Here is a 19,153-nt window from a genome sequence, read left to right as displayed (position 1 = left end):
TAGCCCATAAGACATTTACATGGTCAAATCTCCAATCTAGACCCATTTGCTCTAAGCTGGATAGATTCCTATTCTCTTTGGATTGGGAAGAACATTGGGGAACCTTGGTTTCTAGAGCTCTCCCAAGGGTGACTTCGGATCACTGGCCCATAGTGTTATGTAAGGAGGAAAGAAGGTGTGGAGGTCCTACCCCTTTAGATTTGAAAATATGTGGTTACTTCATCCAGGGTTTTCTAACAAAGTGAGGGAGTGGTGGTATGAGTGTAACCCACTGGTGGAATGGGAGGGGATGAGATTCCATAAGAAACTACAATTCTTGAAAGCAAAAATCAAGGAGTGGAATTTGGTGGAGTTTGGGAGGATAGAAGAAAGAAAGGGAGATCCGATGGATAAGATTGAAAGCCATGACCCTAAAGAAGAAAGGGGAGAATTTGGAGAGGAAGACAATGATCTCAGGAGAGATTTGAGAAGACAGTTAGAGGACTGCCTACACAAGGAGGAAATTAGTTGGAGGCAAAAATCTCGATGTAAATGGTTGCAAGAGGGAGATAGAAACACTAGGTATTTCCACTCTCTAGCAAATGGTAGGAGAAGGAAGAACTTTATCTCCAAATTAGTAGTAGATGGATTTGAGTTAGTACAACAAGAGGAGATTGTCGGGGCCTGTGTGGAGCACTTCAAATCTATTCTAAGAAGGCCTGTGAGTAGAAGGGTGTGGGTAGAAGGATTGGATTGGCCAGATGTAGGGGTGGAGAACAAGAGAAGGTTGGAAAGAAGCTTTAATTTATAAGAGATCAAGGAGGTTGTGTTTTCTATGGATAGAACAAAAGCTCCAGGGCCAGATGGGTTCACAATGGCTTTTTATCAAGACTATTGGGATATCTTGAAAGATGATCTTTTGCGGGTGTTTGAGGAGTTTTTTAGGAGAGGAATTGTCAATCCGGGTGTGAACACTACATTTATATCCTTAATTCCAAAAAAGAAAGATGCATCCCACCCAAAGGATTTTAGGCCAATTAGCTTGGTTAATAGCTTGTATAAGGTCATTGCAAAAGGGTTGTCTTTGAGGCTGAAGAAGGTATTGCCAGATATCATTGCACACTATCAAGGAGCTTTTGTGAGTGGAAAACAAATTACTGGTCAGATTTTAATTGCTGATGAGAGTGTGGAGAACTTTAAGAGGGATAAGAAGAAAGGAGTGGTCTGTAAGTTGGACTTGGAAAAGGCTTATGACTTGGTGGACTGGGATTTCTTGAAGAAAGTTTTGACTAAATTTGGGTTTAGGGCTAGATGGTGTAAGTGGATCATGGGTTGTGTCCGGAATTGTCATTATTCAGTGCTAGTGAATGGGACAGTGGTAGATTTCTTTCCAACCAGTAGGGAAATAAGACAAGGAGACCCCCTTTCTCCTTTCTTGTTCATTCTAATTGAAGATGTTTTGGGGAAACTGATTCATAGAGCAGATTCTAGAGGGCTCATTAAAGACTGGAGAGTTGGGAGGGTGGAAACCCCCCTCACTCACTTACAGTTTGCTGATGACACGATTCTGTTTTGTAAAAGCGGTAATGTGAGCTTTATCAGGAACTTGAAATCGATGATACAACTGTTTGAGCAAATGCCCAACTTGAAGGTTAACCTTGGGAAAAGCTGTGTAGTGGGAGTGAATTTGGAGGAGGGAGAGATCAGGGAGAGTGCTGAAGTGCTGGGGTGTGAAGTCTCGGGGTGGCCTTTGAATTACTTAGGGTTGCCATTAGGTGGTAACCCTACGAGAGAGAGCTTTTGGAACCCGGTGGTGGAAAGGTTTGAAAAAAGACCGGTATCCTGGAAAAAGAACTACCTCTCTTTTGATAGGAGAATGACACTAATTAAGGCCACGCTTGCTAACTTACCCATCTTTTTCCTGATGATGTTTAAAATCCCAGTGAAGGTTGCTAATAGATTGGAGAAGCTAATGAGAGATTTCCTGTGGGAGCTGGGAGAGGAGAAAAGGGATCATAGAGTTAGCTGGGAGATAGTGTGTAGGAGTAAGACTTGTGGTGGTTTGGGGCTTGGGAGTATTAGGAGAAGGAATATGACTCTGTTGGGGAAGTGGTTGTGGAGGTTACCTATGGAAAAGGATAAGCTATGGGCTAGAATAGTGGCAAGTATACATGGGCTGGAGAAAAATGGATGGGACGCTGGAATCAGAACTAGGACCACAAGCAATTCTCCTTGGAAAGCCATTCATGACCTGCTACCTGTTTTCTCCCCTAATATCAAGTATGATTTGAATTCCAGTAACTCCATAAAATTTTGGGAACAAACCTGGGTGGGGAGTGCCCCTCTAAAGGATCAGTTTCCTTCTTTGTATGCTCTTTCTGATTTGAAAAATGAGTCAATCTCGTCTTTCACCACCCCGTCCTCTTCCACTTATGGGATTGGGTGGAACTTGGAACTAAGAAGGGATTTGAGGGACTCCGACTTTGACAGTATTTCGAGCCTTATTGCACTTCTTGATAACGTTGTCTTAGACCCCACTAGGGCGGATTCTAGAATTTGGACACCTACCCCTAATGGCATCTTTTCTTGTGCTTCTTTCTTCAAAGTCTTAAGTCAGTCCACCAGTCCTACTTTCCCCCCCTTTCCCTGTTGATGAGGTTTGGTGCAGAGCAATACCTCGTAGGGTTGGTAGTTTTTGTTGGGAAGCCTATCTGGAAAGAATCAACACTAATGATCTACTCCAAAAGAAGAGACCCAATATTTGCTTGTCACCTCAGTGGTGTGTTCTTTGTAAAGCGGATGGGGAGACTGGTTTTCACCTACTGGTGTCTTGCCATTTTGCGAGGTCAATTTGGGATTGGGCTTTCTCCCTATTTGGATGTAGCCGGAATCCTCCATCAGACTTGCAGGGCCTTTTTTCCCCTTCTTTTTTCAGGTGGCGGATTAAAAGGGGAAGGACTATGTGGAGGGGACTAAGGGCTGCAGTATGTTGGACACTTTGGGAATAAAGAAACTCCAGGATATTCTCAGAAGCTGAGAGAGGAGCAACAGATCTGAGGGCTATCATACATATTAGGGCGGTATAGTGGCTGAAATCTTTGGAGCTATTCACAGATTACACTGTGGATGACATGTTGAGGAAGTGGGGTGAAATCGCAAATTGCACACAGACCAAGTCAGTAATGAGTGTGGCTTGGACCCCTCCACCTAGTGAATTCTTGTAATTAAACTTTGATGGTGTAGTAGGGGAAATCCGGGACAATCGGGGATTGGGGGTGTTTTTAGGGATAAAAATTGGGTCATTTCTGTCATTTTCTCAGGCCCAATTGGAGTGGGTGACTCCCTTAGAGCTAAGATCTTTGCAGTTATGGAAGGAGTCCAGAAAGCTAAGGAGTTGAACATCAGGAAACTCATAATTGAAGGGGATTCAGAGGTGGTGATAGGGTGGCTGATTAAAAATCACAATGGCTTATGGAAGTACAACAATGAGAGGAAGAAATTCAAGTGGCTGGTGCGGGAGATGGAAGTCAAGACATGTTGGGTTAAAAGATCGGCTAATTCCCTAGCTGACGGTTTAGCTAAACAAGGGGCAGAAAGGGATTCACTGTTTTGGGCTAAGCTGTAACTTTAGTGTTTTTTTCTTTTTTTTTTTTTCCTTTTCTTGAGGTTCTTTGTTGCTCTTGGAAGATAAGTGTGTTTGTCTTCCTCTTGTAAATCTTCTATTGATGATTTAATGAAAGTGTTATTGATAAAAAAAAAAGACAGTCATTTAGAACTACATTTTCAAATCCTAATCAGCTTGCTGTTTTCTACAAGGAATATTTTTTTGGCACACTATTCTTAAGGTAAAATATAGTCAACTCCATAAAGTTGCAACCTTGCAACCAGCTAACCGCGAATCATAACTCATGAATGGTAATGCTCTACACAGAAATTAGGTTTGGAGCCTCAAGGGAATCAACTCAAGAAATTGCAGGTTTCCAACACAAACCAAATAACTATTAGTTGAAAAACAGTCCTAGAAGTAGGGACTGTGTTTGAAACAAAGAAAACTAGCAAGAGAAGATTAGAGAAGAAGAGAGAGCTACGGCAAGAAGGGTTAGAGGATGAGGTGTTTGAACTTAACCTCCCTCTAACTCTCTAATACACTTTTATTAAGTTAATCTTTTAGTAATTACAAGAGAGGTCCTTAGTTGGACAAGAAATTACAAAGGAGGAACATAAAAGAGTATGGGCCCAGAATAAGGCCCATTACAGAGAAGAACATAAAGATAATATACAGTAACAGCCTATGGGCCATTCGGCCCATCTTCTCTACACTCCCCCTCAAGCTGAGCATAGATGTCAATCATGCCCAGCTTGCCAGTGTATCAACTTCAATATGTTTGGTTCGATCATGTTGTACCGGGTTGTGAGCAATGTTGATGGCAGCCTGATTATCACAATACAACATCATGGGTCTGTCATGATCAATCCCAAGTTCTTCCATTAAGGACCTTAGCCACAACAATTCCGAGACCCCATGTGCCATGGCTCTATACTCCGCTTCTGCAGAGGATCTGGCCACAACAGATTGTTTCTTACTCCTCCAAAAGACAACATTACCAGCCACCAGATTGCAATATCCTGAAGTAGATCTTCTATCATCCATATTTCCAACCCAATCAGCATCAGTATAGGCTTCAAGTTTCAGGTGGTCATGCTTGGTAAATAGGATTCCTTTCCCTGGAGAGCCTTTCAGATAGCACAAAATCCGTTCTGCTGCTGCCATATGAGTCTCTAGGAGCATGCATGAACTGGCTAATGCAACTGACAACATACGCAATACCTGGTCTAGTCATGCACAGGTACAGAAGCTTCCCAAGAAGTCTCTGAAAAACCCCTTTGTCTTCCAATAGAGTTCCATCTGTAGCTGAAAGTTTGTGACTCATATCAATGGGAGTTGCAGCTGGTCTTGCACCCAGTTTTCCAGTTTCAGACAATAAATCAAGAACATATTTCCTTTGGGAAATAAGAATCTCATCCTTGGATCTAGCAACTTCTATGCCAAGGAAGTATCTCAACTCCCCCAGATCCTTAATCTCAAATTCTGTACGGAGGAAAGACTTAAGAGCCAGAATGCCTGAGGCATCATCACCAGTCACTATAATATCATCAACATACACAATGAGATACACCGCTAAAGATCTACTTTTCTTCACAAACAGAGTATGATCTGATTGTGTCTGAACATAGCCGAATTTAACAAGTGCAGCTCTAAATCTCTCAAACCAGGTTCTAGGAGATTGTTTAAGACCATAAAGAGATTTCTTCAATTTACATACATTTCCTTGCATATCATTCCCATACATCCTTGGGGGGAGACACGTGTAGACTTCCTCATGTAATTCACCATTCAGAAATGCATTCTTTACATCCAACTGATAGAGAGGCCAATCAAAGTGAGCTGCCAGAGATAAAAGAACCCTCACAGATGTCATCTTGGCAACAGGGGCAAAAGTCTCCAGGTAGTCAATCCCATATGTCTGTGTGTAGCCTTTTGCAACAAGTCTAGCCTTGTACCTCTCAATAGTTCCATCAGCCCTGTATTTAATGGTAAAAACCCACTTGCACCCAACCGGATCCTTCCCTTCAGGCAAATCCATGAAGGGATAGGAAATCCATCACATGGACGCCCAAGATTGCGGAATAAAGGGGGCGAATTTCAAAAATTTTCTCTCCCTTCAACTGGGAATCGAATTCCCTATTTTCAAGGATCATTCTTGAACCATAAACTGAACCAGATCTGAACCAAAAGGATGAGAGAGATATAATACCTGATACAGAGAAATAATATCTCTCAATGGAGGTGTTCATGCCCAAGGTAGGATCCAAAATCTGCTTCCACTGAAGATGGCACAGTGCAGGGTGGAGCAGAATCAGCAGTGTTCTTCCAAAAGAACTTGATCCTTCTCAAGAATCACCTGGGCGACTTATGAATACAACTCCTACCAATCTTTTCTCCAAAAGATTGGAATCAAGATCAAATCTTGATTTCTCCCAAACAATGGAGATCGAACTGCTATAGGCGGCGGCTGCAAGAAGGAGGCGGCTAGAGAGTATTTGTAGGGAGCAGAATTCTCTCTTCTGTGATTTCAGCTCTGAAGACAAGACTATATGTTGCTGATGATTGTGTGTCTAAAGGCTGCCGCCCCCTCTTCCTTTTATAGAGGGATCAGCTCCTAATCCCATTTGGAGTTGCTAACCCAAATCATATTTGGATTAGAAGTCCCTTTAAGATAAGGGATAATCCTTATCTTATCTGCATATTAGATCAGCCAGCTCCTAATCTAATTAGGAAGTTTCCAAATCTAAATCTCATTTAGATCTTGGACTCTCTGAGTGGATAGGGTGTGGGCCCAATCCTATCAGCTGACCTTATCTCAGAATTCGCCCCTTAAAGACTAATCAAATTAGCCCTGTTCGAAATGGGCTTAAGGCCCATTTAAGGTTATGTATTCATTTAGTCTTCCAAACTGCTGCCCAGTTGGGCTTCCTTGTATGGCGTGGGACCCAAACATTGATCTACACATCAGCCACATGGGTTCAGCCCAGCCTTTGTTACAAGGCCTAGCCGAATACACTGTTATGGACAGTGCACCCCCTAAAACCCATCAAATGAGCTCTATGGGCCCAACACTTACCCTAAGTGGTTCCTGGGCCAAGCCACCTTGTAACACACAGGGACTGTGGGCAGATGCAAGATTAGCCCATCAGGTATTATCCTTAATGGCCTTACACTTAACATCTCAGCCCATAATGATCATACACTGCCCGACAAGAGAGGACCTCTCCCTCGGCTGCAAGGAACAGTGTTGCACTCTCTCATATATGGATCCTGGGAATTAAAACCTTTTGCAAATCATTTCGAAACCATAATTTATATACTTTTATATCTCATATAAAATATATTTTGCAAAACAAATCTCAACGATTGAAATCGGCTGCCGGCAGTCTTGGTTTCCATCAGTGAGAGTGCATCTCCGATCATTACCTTTGTCCGACAAAGGGGCTGATCTTGTCACTATGATCACCCACTCAGATGAATTCTCAGACTGTCCCAACATACCCAGGTTTTGACCCCCGCTAAGGATCTCACTGATTGGTACATCAAAGGCAGCCCAATCCGACACCTAGTGCAGTATCATAATCAAGTCTAGGGGTCGGGTGTAACTTTCCAGTTTTGCCCATCAATCTCCAAGGTCCAAGGCAATACTGGAAATCTGGTCCAGTTCAAACATTCAATTAATCCCACACTGTATGTGCCTAGGGTCTCACCCTGATAGCTGAGACAAGCCACCCCAACCGACTTGGTGGCACCACAGTGTCAGCCTTGTCAGGATAGGTCTCCCCAGACCGACCCACTGGCTGTGAACATTCTAAACTAACACGAGTCTCATTAAGTGTCCAGTTTAAGGGTATTACACAGAAACATACCAAGGAAACATGAATCAAATATGCACTTTTATTCATTTACAATAAACTCATAAAGTACATCATTTTCATTGAAGCTAAGGGCATACAAAACTGTCTAACAATCCACCACCTCCCAAGTACCATTTGCATGTAGAGCATCCATTTCGGTTTCCATGGCATCTCTCCATTCTGGAATCCCAAGAGCTTCTGAGGCAGACCTAGGAATGGGGTTAGAAGCAACAGAAGAGAGATAGGCAAAATATGAAGGAGAGAGCAGGTCATAAAAAAGGTGTTTGGAAATGCAGTGTACAGTACACTTCCGCTTCCCTTTCCTAACAGCAATGGGGACATCAACGTCTGGGAAGGAAGATTCCAAAGGAGCTGAAGCAGTACTTGTTATTTCATCTGTGATTGGGAATGTATGAGCCTCATCTGTTGTAAAGGAAACTACTTGCTCATTCTTGGATCTCTGCCTTTGATACACTTTGGGATTATGGATAGGATGAGGAGGTAAAGAAATAGGGGCACTAGGACAAGAGGTATGAAGTGATTGATCCTCCTTTGATTCATTTGGTGAGGATACAGGTTTGTCAAGAGACTCAACTGGGACAGGAAGAGGAAGAGCAAAAACTTGTGACAGACTCTCCCCCTGTGGACAATGTCCATCCTGAGAGGAACCATAAAAAGGAGAAAGTTCATTAAAGGTAACATCCATAGAGACATGTTGGGTGCCAGTCTTTGGATCAAAACAACAATAACCCTTTTGTGTGGGGGAGTAACCAAGGAAAATACATTTGTGGGCTTTCGGTTCAAACTTGTGTCTTTGCACACTTGGAATGTGAACATAACAGATATAGCCAAACACACGAAGAGGAATTGGGAAGAGATCCTTGTCTGGATGAAGAAGACTGAAGGGGGATTTAAACCCTAATACCCTAGATGGCATACGGTTTATGAGATAGGTAGCAGTAAGTATAGCATCACCCCAAAATCTTGTGGGAACATGTGAGGCAAACAAAAGGCTCCTTGCAACTTCAACAATATGTCTATTTTTCCTCTCAGCAACTCCATTTTGTTCAGGGGTTCTAACACAGGAGCTTTGATGAATAACCCCCATGTCAGAAAGATACAAGGATAAACTCTTCTCAAAATACTCTTTTGCATTGTCAGATCTGAAAACCTTCATTCTGGTATCAAATCTTGGGACTTCATCCCGGAATTTCATTAAGTTTATCCAGGTGAATCTAGAGAAATCATCAATAAACAAGATAAAATATCTGTAACCCCCCATAGAGGATAAATGGTATGCCCCCCACACATCAGAGTGCACAATATGAAAAAGAAAAGAGGATCTTTTATTGCTCACTGGGTAATTTTTTCTACACTGCTTTGACAACTGACAGGACTCACAATTGAGACTGGACACACTGACTCCCTTAAACAGTTTTGGAAACAAATGGCTTAAAGCAGAAAAAGGTAAATGACCCAACCTACAATGACTCAACATAATTTGACTAACAGACTCTGAAAAAGTAGAACCAAAAGCAACATTCTTGGGATGATCAAAGCATTGGCCAGGGGTGTCGAGCAAGTATATTCCATTCGCTTCATGGCCACTCCCAATCACCTTCTGAGACTTCAGGTCCTGGAACACACAGTGAGAAGGGAAAAAGGTTACACAACAATTCAATGATTTGGTCAGGCTACTTACAGATAATAAGTTGGCATTTAATTTAGGCACATGAAGAGTGGAAGATAAGAGTAAGGAGTCTGTAGCCTTGACAGTTCCCTTGCCGGAAATAGGGGCAAGAGAACCATCAGCTAAGTTGATTTTGTCACGGCCAGGAAGTAAATCATATGAAACAAATAAAGTGGAAAGGTTGGTCATGTGATCAGAAGCACCTAAGTCTATGATCCAAGGGGTTTTGTGTCTACCTGAGGTGGATGCATGGTTAGCGGAAGCCCTTATACCTGAGTGAGCAAATGCAATGATGGTTGGACTTCCAGAAGGGATGGATGATGAAGATACACCTTCAAGCTGACTGATCATCTTTCCAAACTTCTCATATTCAGCTTTCATGGCTGCCAACTGTGCACTGGTAGACTCAACCTTTGTATCTGTGCCTGTGGCTGCATGTGCACTTCATGTCTTTCTACTATCATTCTTCTTCTGGAATCCGATAGGTACAAGATTGGGATGCAATTTCTAGCACTTGTCCTTTGTGTGTTTCGGCTTCTTACAATATTCACACACCACTTCCTTCCTTCCTGTGCCACCGTGGGCTTCTGTAACCCCTTTGGGTTTAATTCCCATATTTGCAAAATGATCATTGATACCAACTCCTTGAACCTGCACTTGCCTTCTACTTTCTTCACTGCTGACCAAAGTATATGCTTGTGACAATGAAACATCTTCCTTGGACAAAATGTTTTGCTTTGTAATATCATATTCAGAATTCAGCCCTGTCAAGAACTCAAAGACCCCATTCCGTTCAACCAATTTCCTGTATGTTTCAGCATCCTTAGGGGTATCCCATGTCACAGCCTCTATCAAATCAATCTCTTGCCATATAGATTTTAAGGTTGAGAAGTATGCTGCAAGTGACTTCTCCCCCTGTCTTAGATTCTTCACATCACTTCTCAGTTTGTAAGCTCTAGCAACATTCAACTTCTGGGAGTAAGTCTCTGCAACACTATCCCAGATTTCTTTAGCCGAATTCATCCACAAATAATGTTGACTGATCTGTGGCTGCATTGAATTCACAAGCCACCCAATCACAGTGTAGTTTTCTTGTACCCATCTCTCATAAGATGGATCATCCTCTGAAGGAGCTTTCTTGCTCCCAGAAATAAAACCCCATTTTCCTTTGCTACAAATATGGATTTTCACTGATTGTGACCAAGCCAAGTGGTTGGTCCCATCAAGCTTGACTGTAGTTACAGCCAGCATAGAATCGGTTGGGGTTCCCAAAATCTGCCCATATTCAGCAGCATTCTTGTTTTCGAGGTTTGAGAAATCCATCATGCAAAGTTCGGTGGTAGTTCTTTCTTTACTGTTTCAGCCTTCAACGGACACCCAACAACCTCCAATCACAAGGTATTTCAGATTCTAACAGCCGTTGTCCCAAAGAGGAAGAAACAAGACCACAGTCCTTAAGAGACCTTTTGTCGAACACTCAATGTGCAATGCTTAACAACCTACTATTAACTGAAGAAACCACTTCAAAGTGTTCAGTATAGGTCCAAGAAGAGGCTGGAATGAAGATGAGACTAGTATCACTTAGTTTTAAAACAGTCTCAGCAGCTTCCCAACCCAATAATCAGCCGAATAGGACCTCCAAAGCAACCCAGAAATTTCTGAGTAGAAGCAGTCCAGCAACAGTGGGCCGAATGAAGCAGTCTCAGCAGTAGTGATTCCAAAGGTATTTCGGCTACTTGACAATCCAGAAAAGAAATGAAAAACAACCCAGAAATCTCTGGATTAAACCAGACTAGAGGATAGCCGAATAGCTGTATTGTTTCCAAAGAAACTTCGGACTTTTAACAATTCAGAACAGTAAAAAAAAAATAACCCATAAACAACTGAGCAAAGACTTATAGTAAGAGAGTCTCTGGTTTGAACTATAAACCAGGTCGAACACTTGTCCTCTAAGATGACTTCGAAAACCCTTTTCTCTGATTTCAAATCAGGTCAAACAACTTGTTCTCTGATTCTTCTTGGTCACCAAACCCTTCTCCAAGTGTGTAGAAGCTTGGGCACCCTCCAATGACCTCCAAGAACCAGGCGGATGACTGTAAACTTTCAGCCCTAGAACCTCCTCATGTAGTTGGCTGAACTAGAACCACATGAGGGACGCGCCAAGCAATGGCCTGCTCTGATACCAAGTTGAAAAACAGTCCTAGAAGTAGGGACTGTGTTTGAAACAAAGAAAACTAGCAAGAGAAGATTAGAGAAGAAGAGAGAGCTGCGGCAAGAAGGGTTAGAGGATGAGGTGTTCGAACTTAACCTCCCTCTAACTCTCTAATACACTTTTATTAAGTTAATCTTTTAGTAATTACAAGAGAGGTCCTTAGTTGGATAAGAAATTACAAAAGATGAACATAAAAGAGTATGGGCCCAGAATAAGGCCCATTACAGAGAAGAACATAAAGATAATATATAGTAACAGCCTATGGGCCATTCGGCCCATTTTCTCTACACTAATCAAGACCTAGGGTGGGACCCATGTAACACATTTAGAGTTCCTAGATGGTGTGGCAGCCCAATAGACTTCTAGCTGCATGCCCAAAAAGGTATCCAACTCTCAAATTTTTGAAATGACGAAGATGAGAATTTGTTCCTAAGGCTTTCGTCCATTATATCTCCATCTGGGAAAAGTCAACCTAAATAAATTTATGTGGAGGTTACTTCTCTAAGAAAACTCTCGAATCAATTGAAGCTTCTGGATTCATGTTTGGTTGGTCATTTTGTTAACTCCAAGTCAGAGGACTTGGAGAGATGGGTGACTTCAGTCTGGAAAACTAATAAAAAATCCAAGTTGGAAAACTAAATTCTGGACATTTTATTTTCATTTCAAGTTGTAAAGAAGAGGCAGAAAAGGTGCTTATATGGGAATTGAACCAAGTTGGAGAACCAGAGCTTCACTTTGGCCGCTGGAATCCACCGGTGGGGTCATTAAGAAATGTGAGTGGAAATTGATTAGTCTAAATAAATGTATTTGGTATCCCACTTCACGCATGGTGTATGCAAATCATATAAATTAATTGATGATACATGTGGCATATTTGGAAAAATTGATTTCTACATTCAGACATGGATGGACTTGGTGGTGGCAAGAATCCTTATTAAGGTGAAGCCGGTAATTCAAATTCCAGTGTCAGTGAAGCTTTACTTTGTGGGTGAATGGTATGAGCTGAGGATCGTTGTTGGTGATATCCCACGTGGGTGGACAGTGGAGCAGATGAATAGCAGGGACAACTATGCAGATATAAAAAAGGTGGAAGGTGAAAAGTCAGGCTTATGGTGTTGCTTCAGATAGTGAACACAAGGACTTTTTTGAAAATTTGAACAAAGTTGCCTCTGAGGTGGAGGCCACTTCACTTCATTCCCGGGTTTCTTCTTCATTGTTATTGCTTTGAAATGTCATCACGGGGCCTAATAATGGGATGGAAGTGTGCTTAGCTGTAAAAACCAAAACTGTTTGCATCATCGTTGTTGTAATTCTTAGTGTATTGATTAGCACTCTCATTCTCTTGTTGCTGTAAAAACCAAAACTATTTGTTTTCTCGTCTCTCTACATACTACAATTCATCTCACTGATTTATTGCAGAAAACATGGAATCAGAGAATAAGTTAGATTAGTTCAATTCTCCTTTCTCCTGTATTTCCTTCATTTTATATCATTTAAATTGAAAGAATAAAGAAGAACCACTCCTGGGCTGATCACTCTCTACAGAAATTCCTTTTATCTTTTATTGTTCATGTGACCAAAACCTTTTTATTTTGAGGAGATGGACACTCTGGTGAATTGATCTGATGTGCGCATATCAAGAAGTCTATAGATCAATTCGTTGATCTCTGCTGCAGGTTAGTTTTTGGTAATAGGAAGAGTTTCTAGATGTGTGTAGCAGGTCTGTATGCCCTATTTCTGATTTGTGTGAACCATCAATTGCATATGGGGGGTTTATCAGGCTTGCTCTTCTGATTTCTTGGTTCATGTGGACCAGAAAGTGATCATCATAACCATCATCTAAGTCTTATCCCAACCATATGGGGTTGGCCACATGAATCCTGTTTTGCCATTAATTAATTGATTAGTTTATTAATTCATCATCACCATCCATGCCTTATCCCAACTTAATGGGGTCAGCTACATGAATCCTGTTTTGCCAATCCGTTCTATTTAAAACCATATTCACTGTTAAATTATTAGTGCTTGATCGATTTATTAATTGTTAATTAATAAATTAATTTATTGATAATTAATTAATAATTTTAATTTTCTTAACCATTTTCTATTATTTGCTAGTCAAATTACCAAACATTTCCTACTCAAGGGTAAAATTTGTCATTTCACAGAAACCAAGATTCAGATTTCAAAACAACATTCTCTGCATTCAGATGCCAGAAAAGGCAGAAAATCACAAATTCTTTTAGCATTTTTGTCAAAAGTATTTTGTTTTTCAGACGTTAGATGTCAGTGCAACCAAACAGCACCTAAGTCTACAAATTCTGAGCAACAGCATTTTACTCATGTGTATGCATTGTAGGTTGAGTCATTATCTTCTCAACAAGAAGAGATGAGTCTATCTACCTATTACTCCACTATTCAATGTGGAAAGAATTTGACTACTATCAGACTTTCAACTAGAAAAGTGAGAAAGACACATCAGCAGCTCAGCCTACAAAAAGCTTATTCCTCAACAGAGAGTATAACCAATCTGGGTTCACATTTAGGGAACTAGAGATCTACACACAGTTTAGTAGATTGCTCTACTATAGTCATTAGAGAGCAGGCTTATGACAGTGATTCCTACAAAGGGGGAGCCAGTTGCCTTTGCTACAAGAAGTGGAAATAAGATGGAGCTCAATAAGAAACAAGACGAAGATGATAAAGATCAATTCTGTTGTACGCATTGTGAGAGACCAAGGTACACGAAAGAACATGTTGAGATTTGGCTGAAAATCCAAAGAAGTGGAGAAACTAACCAGGGGGAAATTCAACACAGTAGTTAACACCTCTATTCAAGATAACTAGTTTCAGTTTCAGGCACAATGTCTTGTGATAATAAGGCAGCAATTAATATTGCTCATAACCCAGTTTAGCATGATCACACAAAACTTATTTAAGTTGATAAGCACTTAATTTCTGAGAAGATTGAAAGGACTTACCCTATACAACCAAGGACTTGCCAGGAAGTAATATATATAGAGAGAAAATATCAAGTTTAAGCTATGTCATAGAAAATGTTATTTTAACAACACAACGCACCTTCACAGACTGCAACACTATAATGTCATACCTGCTCCCTTGAAAAATTCCCAACACGACCACCTTCACTGAGAGTTCGAACACCAACAACAACAGCTCCCCTAGACTCAGAAGTTTCAGCTGCTCTTCCACCACCAACTATCAGCCGCATGACTCCAGTCCTAGCTTCATTTTTTGTTATCTGAAAATATTATAAAATCAGATAAGAAAACAATATGACAAAAGAAAATTCAAGAAATCATCACCATCATCCAAGGCTTATCCCAACCATATGAAGGTGGCTACATGAATCTTGTTTTGCCATTCCATTCTATTTAACATCATATCCATTGTTAAATTATTGGCACCTAATCATTTCTTACTACTATCCAAGGTTTAAAATGTCGATGTCGATGGAAATGTTGCTTACCAAAATATAGGACATATGTCGGAAATATCAAGGGGAAATATTGTAAAAATTAGAGACATTGTGGAAATATGCAATGATATTTTGTAAAATGATAAAAGAAGCATCAATACATATTTCTAGACTATTATCTTATTCCCAACCATCATATAAAGCTATGAAACTAATATCAATAGAAAATTAGTAAATGACTATTTACTGAGTTATTATGCATTTTGATGTTTTTACAAGGTTATCTGATATTTTCGTTTCTTATTTTTAATTCTGATTTATTATAAATTCTAATATATTTATTTCACACTAGTACATAGAAATACATTTAGTCTGATTTTTTAAATATTAAAGTTATAATACATTATGTTTTATTATAAGTTTAATAAACTGATTCTCCTTTTTGTAGTATTAAGATTATGATAAATTCTGATTTCTTATAAAACTTAATAGATTTATTATGATTTTTAATACTACATTTATAATAAATTATGATTTAGTATAAATTTTAATAAATTTATTCTGTTTTTTATATTAAATGTAGAATATGATTTATTATAAAATTTAATAAACATTTTCTGATTTTAATAAATATTTTAAAAATACTAACTAGTTAATATTTTATTACTTGAAAAATATTGTATGTTTTATATTATAAAGTAATTAATTTATTCTTTTTTTTTATATTTTGTTAATTCTTTTTTATAAATATTTTGATTGAAATATTAAATAGAAATTATTGATGGAATAATTTATATTAATATACTGTATTATATTAATATAATATACTAATATATTATATTATTAATGTACATTAGTCGACATCCTGTCGACATAATAGGAAAAACGGTCTTTTCTTTGTTATTTGGACCTATTTGATCGACATAAAAGGAAATGTCGACTGAAATAATGTAATTTTTATATTACCATCCATTTTCATGTCAGTGAGCCTCGACATCAACATATGTCGGGCGACATTAGCGAAATGTCGCAACATTTGAAACCATGCTACTATCCATGTCCTTTTTGGTCTACCCCTTGCCCTTCTAGACCTTTAAACTTGTAACAAATCACTTCTTACAGGTGCTATTGATGGTCTTCTATGCACATGACCAAACCATCTTCATCTAATTTCTCTCATTTTATCATCTCTTGGAACTACTAAGCTCCTATAAATGATTTAATTTCTGATCCTATCGCTACTTTTTCCTCTCATCCATCTCGACATATGCATTTCTGCCACACTCATTTTCTGGAGGGAATTTCACAAAAGTTTTACTGCCAACTGCCAACCAGATGCAACCCTCCTTTATCTGGGCTTGGGACCAGGGGTGTAAGACAAGCTCACACTCATTCCAAAAATACCTTTAAATTATGCATGCACAATGAAAACCATACACCCTACCAATTCATAAAACAGACCGATAAGATAAGCAATAGGGTAGTGTCATTATCAAATTTGAGATCCAATCTATTGTGTAATATAAATTGAAAGGAGGCCCATCAACATCATCAAGTTTGCTTAACGGCTCACCTATTAGACAGACAAGCATTTATGAGTTTGACACACCAGTTGATATTACGAAAAATAAATCAATATAATGTGCACTTGTACAGAAATGGATCTTAAGTCTCCGTAAAATTAATAAGTGTATCTCACAAGTTATACTATCTATAAGCAGTTCCATAAAAAAATATTTGTTTTTTTCAGGGGAGGAGTGAAGATGGGGAGGGACCACCATGTATACCTTGTAATTTACAGGTATCCCATTGGAAAGGCGGCGCTGTGTGATGCCTATTTCCTCATCAAACGCAACTGTAGTGTCTCCATCTTGATTTAACTGAATAAAGGATGGCTTCCGTTGCAACCTTAATTCTTGCAGCTGTGATGATGATATCAACTCTTTTGGAACCTCTAGCTGTATTAACAAGCAAATGAATGAACTTAGCAATAGAACTTACTTTCTTCCAAATGGAAAATGCCAATGACCCTAATGGTAAATAGCCTAAATAAGCTCATTAGAAAGAAAATAGGGGCAATTTTTTTAAACATCCTTACATGAAGCATCTAATTTAACTTCAAGACCAGAATAGGAAATTAGAAATACAGGATGCCAATCTGTTATCACTTATCAGATAACCAGCATACACTAATGAGACAAAAAGAAAGTTTTTAAAGATGGATTTAGACCAGCAACTTTATATGGAACAGAATGTTGGCGGTCAAGAAAAAATACAACCAGAAATAGGTATAGCTAAGATGATTGTGCTGGGGTGGATGAGTGGAAACATTAAGAAGAATAGAAACAGAGGATTTATAAATAGCTCCAATAGTTGACAAGGGAAAGTTGACTAAGATGGTTCCTCCATGTACATTGACAACCAATAACTACACAATTGAGGAGATCTAAAAGAGAAAAGACAAGGTCAAAGAGGACATGAATTTTAAGATGGTTTCTCCATGTACATTGCCAAGCAATAACGACACAATTGAGGAGATCTAAAACAGCAAAGAGAAGACCAAAGAAGACATGGATATAAGTCATGAATTGATCTAATGACTTACCAGTTATAAACTGGCAAAAGACATGACTTTTAATAGAGAAAAATGGAAGAATAGGATTCACATAGCTGACCATAAACATTTGAAATTAAGGCTTTGTTGACTTCAGTAGGTAATCATTCAGTAATTCCCGAAAAAGCATACCTCTGGTTCAGCCTCTATGGGTTCCTCCAAACCAGATTTTATAGCAGCTGTAATTTCACTTTGAGAAATCTTGAACTCGGTTTCGCCTACTCCATCTATATGCACTTTCTTAGGAACACATGCAACAATTGCTGCTGGAAGTGGTGCAGTAGGCTTCCCAAAGTCCGAGATAAACTCTAGCATAGTTGCACCAACAGAATTTACCTAAACACAAAAACCACTGAGATTGAAGACAATGGAAATTGCAAAATAATTTCATCAAGAAAACTGCAACTCCAAGATCAAAATGCAGAATACAAGTCACACAGTTACCTGGAAATAGACTTGATTGTGATTCTAAATAGAACCAAATACCAAAGTCCAGTTGTGTTCTACATTTACCTGAATTGCCTTGGCAATCATGTATATTAGCCAAAGCATTGATTGCTTGGTTGTTACTAATTCAGTACAGAAAGTATTTCTGAACTTTTATGGGTTCTATTCAAAAAATTTGTTAGCCAAGTTTTGGTACAAAAATTTTGAGGAAGTCTTCATAGAAACATAATTCACTCAGTGAAATGAATGAGGATTTTTTATTTTGGGTAAGGGCCATTCAGGGTAAATTTCCTCAATTACATCATTACAGGAAGCAAGGAAGACCCTTTGATTTTAACGTGAGAAAATAGATAAATAAAACAAATATTTGTACAATTCCAATGAGAATTCTGATTTCACCCTTTTATAAAATATTTCCAACATCATAGAGTTCTAGTTATTAGAATTTAGAATTCTGGTTTCATGCCTTTGTAACATCCCCTGAACCTTTGAGAGAGAAGAAATCTTAAAATAAATTTCACAAAATGAATATATTTTGATTGCAGACATAGAAATCAGTCCATTATCTAATGGGCTTTATGTCTTCCAACATTTTCAGTGAACCTGCAGTCAGCCAAGTCAAATAACTAGGTTTTTCATGGTTTTCACTCAGTTTCCTGTCTTTCCCTTTTTATTTTTTTGATAAATAGTTTCCTGTCTTTCCCTTATACTTTCACATCTGTTTTCTTCTTTCTTGCTGTCACAATATAACAGAAAATAATCTGCTCTATAAAAATGAATGAAAGAGGCACATAAGGAAGAAACTTCTCTAGTACTATTTTCTTCTCCCTACCTAGAATTCTTCTTGGACGAGTAAGGAAATAAATTTTTCTTCTTGCATTTTTCAGAAAATATCCGGATCTATGTGGGCATTTCTCTTTCTTTTCCTCCTTTCTTCCTTTCTCCATGCCTTAGACTCTCCTTTCACTCTTTGATCAATAACTGAAACTTTTGTTAATTTGAGAAAGTTAAGCATCACCATTTTCTAATAGCATTTTCATTCATCCTCCCTAGGGATGAGCCCCAAATACATTTGTATTCTGTTGGCCCTTTTCTTGGCAAGTGCATCTGCCAAAGAATTGCATGATCTTTGAATCTGCTGAATGTTGATTTTTCTTACCTCTACCAATAAAACTACAGTCCCACACACTCTTTTCTCTCTTCTTCTCTAGAATTAATCTTACTTTAAAAGACAATTTTTTTTTTTGGTGTTGGGGTTTAAGTAACCACCCTGCAAGGATAAATCAGCCCATTAACATTCTTTTAGAT

General features: G+C 39.0%; 1 protein-coding gene across 1 annotated transcript in view; it reads right to left on the bottom strand.

Annotated features, from left to right (window-relative positions):
• Positions 1-19,153, bottom strand: part of LOC148849637 (Insulinase (Peptidase family M16) family protein) — a 118,161-nt gene that overhangs the window by 47,590 nt on the left and 51,418 nt on the right. Inside the window, exons 12-14 of the mRNA XM_088950056.1 lie at positions 17,531-17,734; positions 16,572-16,742; positions 14,458-14,607 (exon numbers count right to left, since the gene is read on the bottom strand). Coding sequence (XP_088806182.1) covers positions 14,458-14,607; positions 16,572-16,742; positions 17,531-17,734 — 525 coding nt within the window. The remainder of the gene's footprint in view (positions 1-14,457; positions 14,608-16,571; positions 16,743-17,530; positions 17,735-19,153) is intronic.

Source organism: Nelumbo lutea, chromosome 6 (genome assembly GCF_056320005.1).
Source record: "Nelumbo lutea isolate HS-2025 chromosome 6, American lotus-T2T, whole genome shotgun sequence".
In the NCBI taxonomy this organism is placed as follows: domain Eukaryota; kingdom Viridiplantae; phylum Streptophyta; class Magnoliopsida; order Proteales; family Nelumbonaceae; genus Nelumbo; species Nelumbo lutea.
Note: the sequence above shows the minus strand (reverse complement) of the source record. Positions and strands in the feature narration are given on the sequence as shown.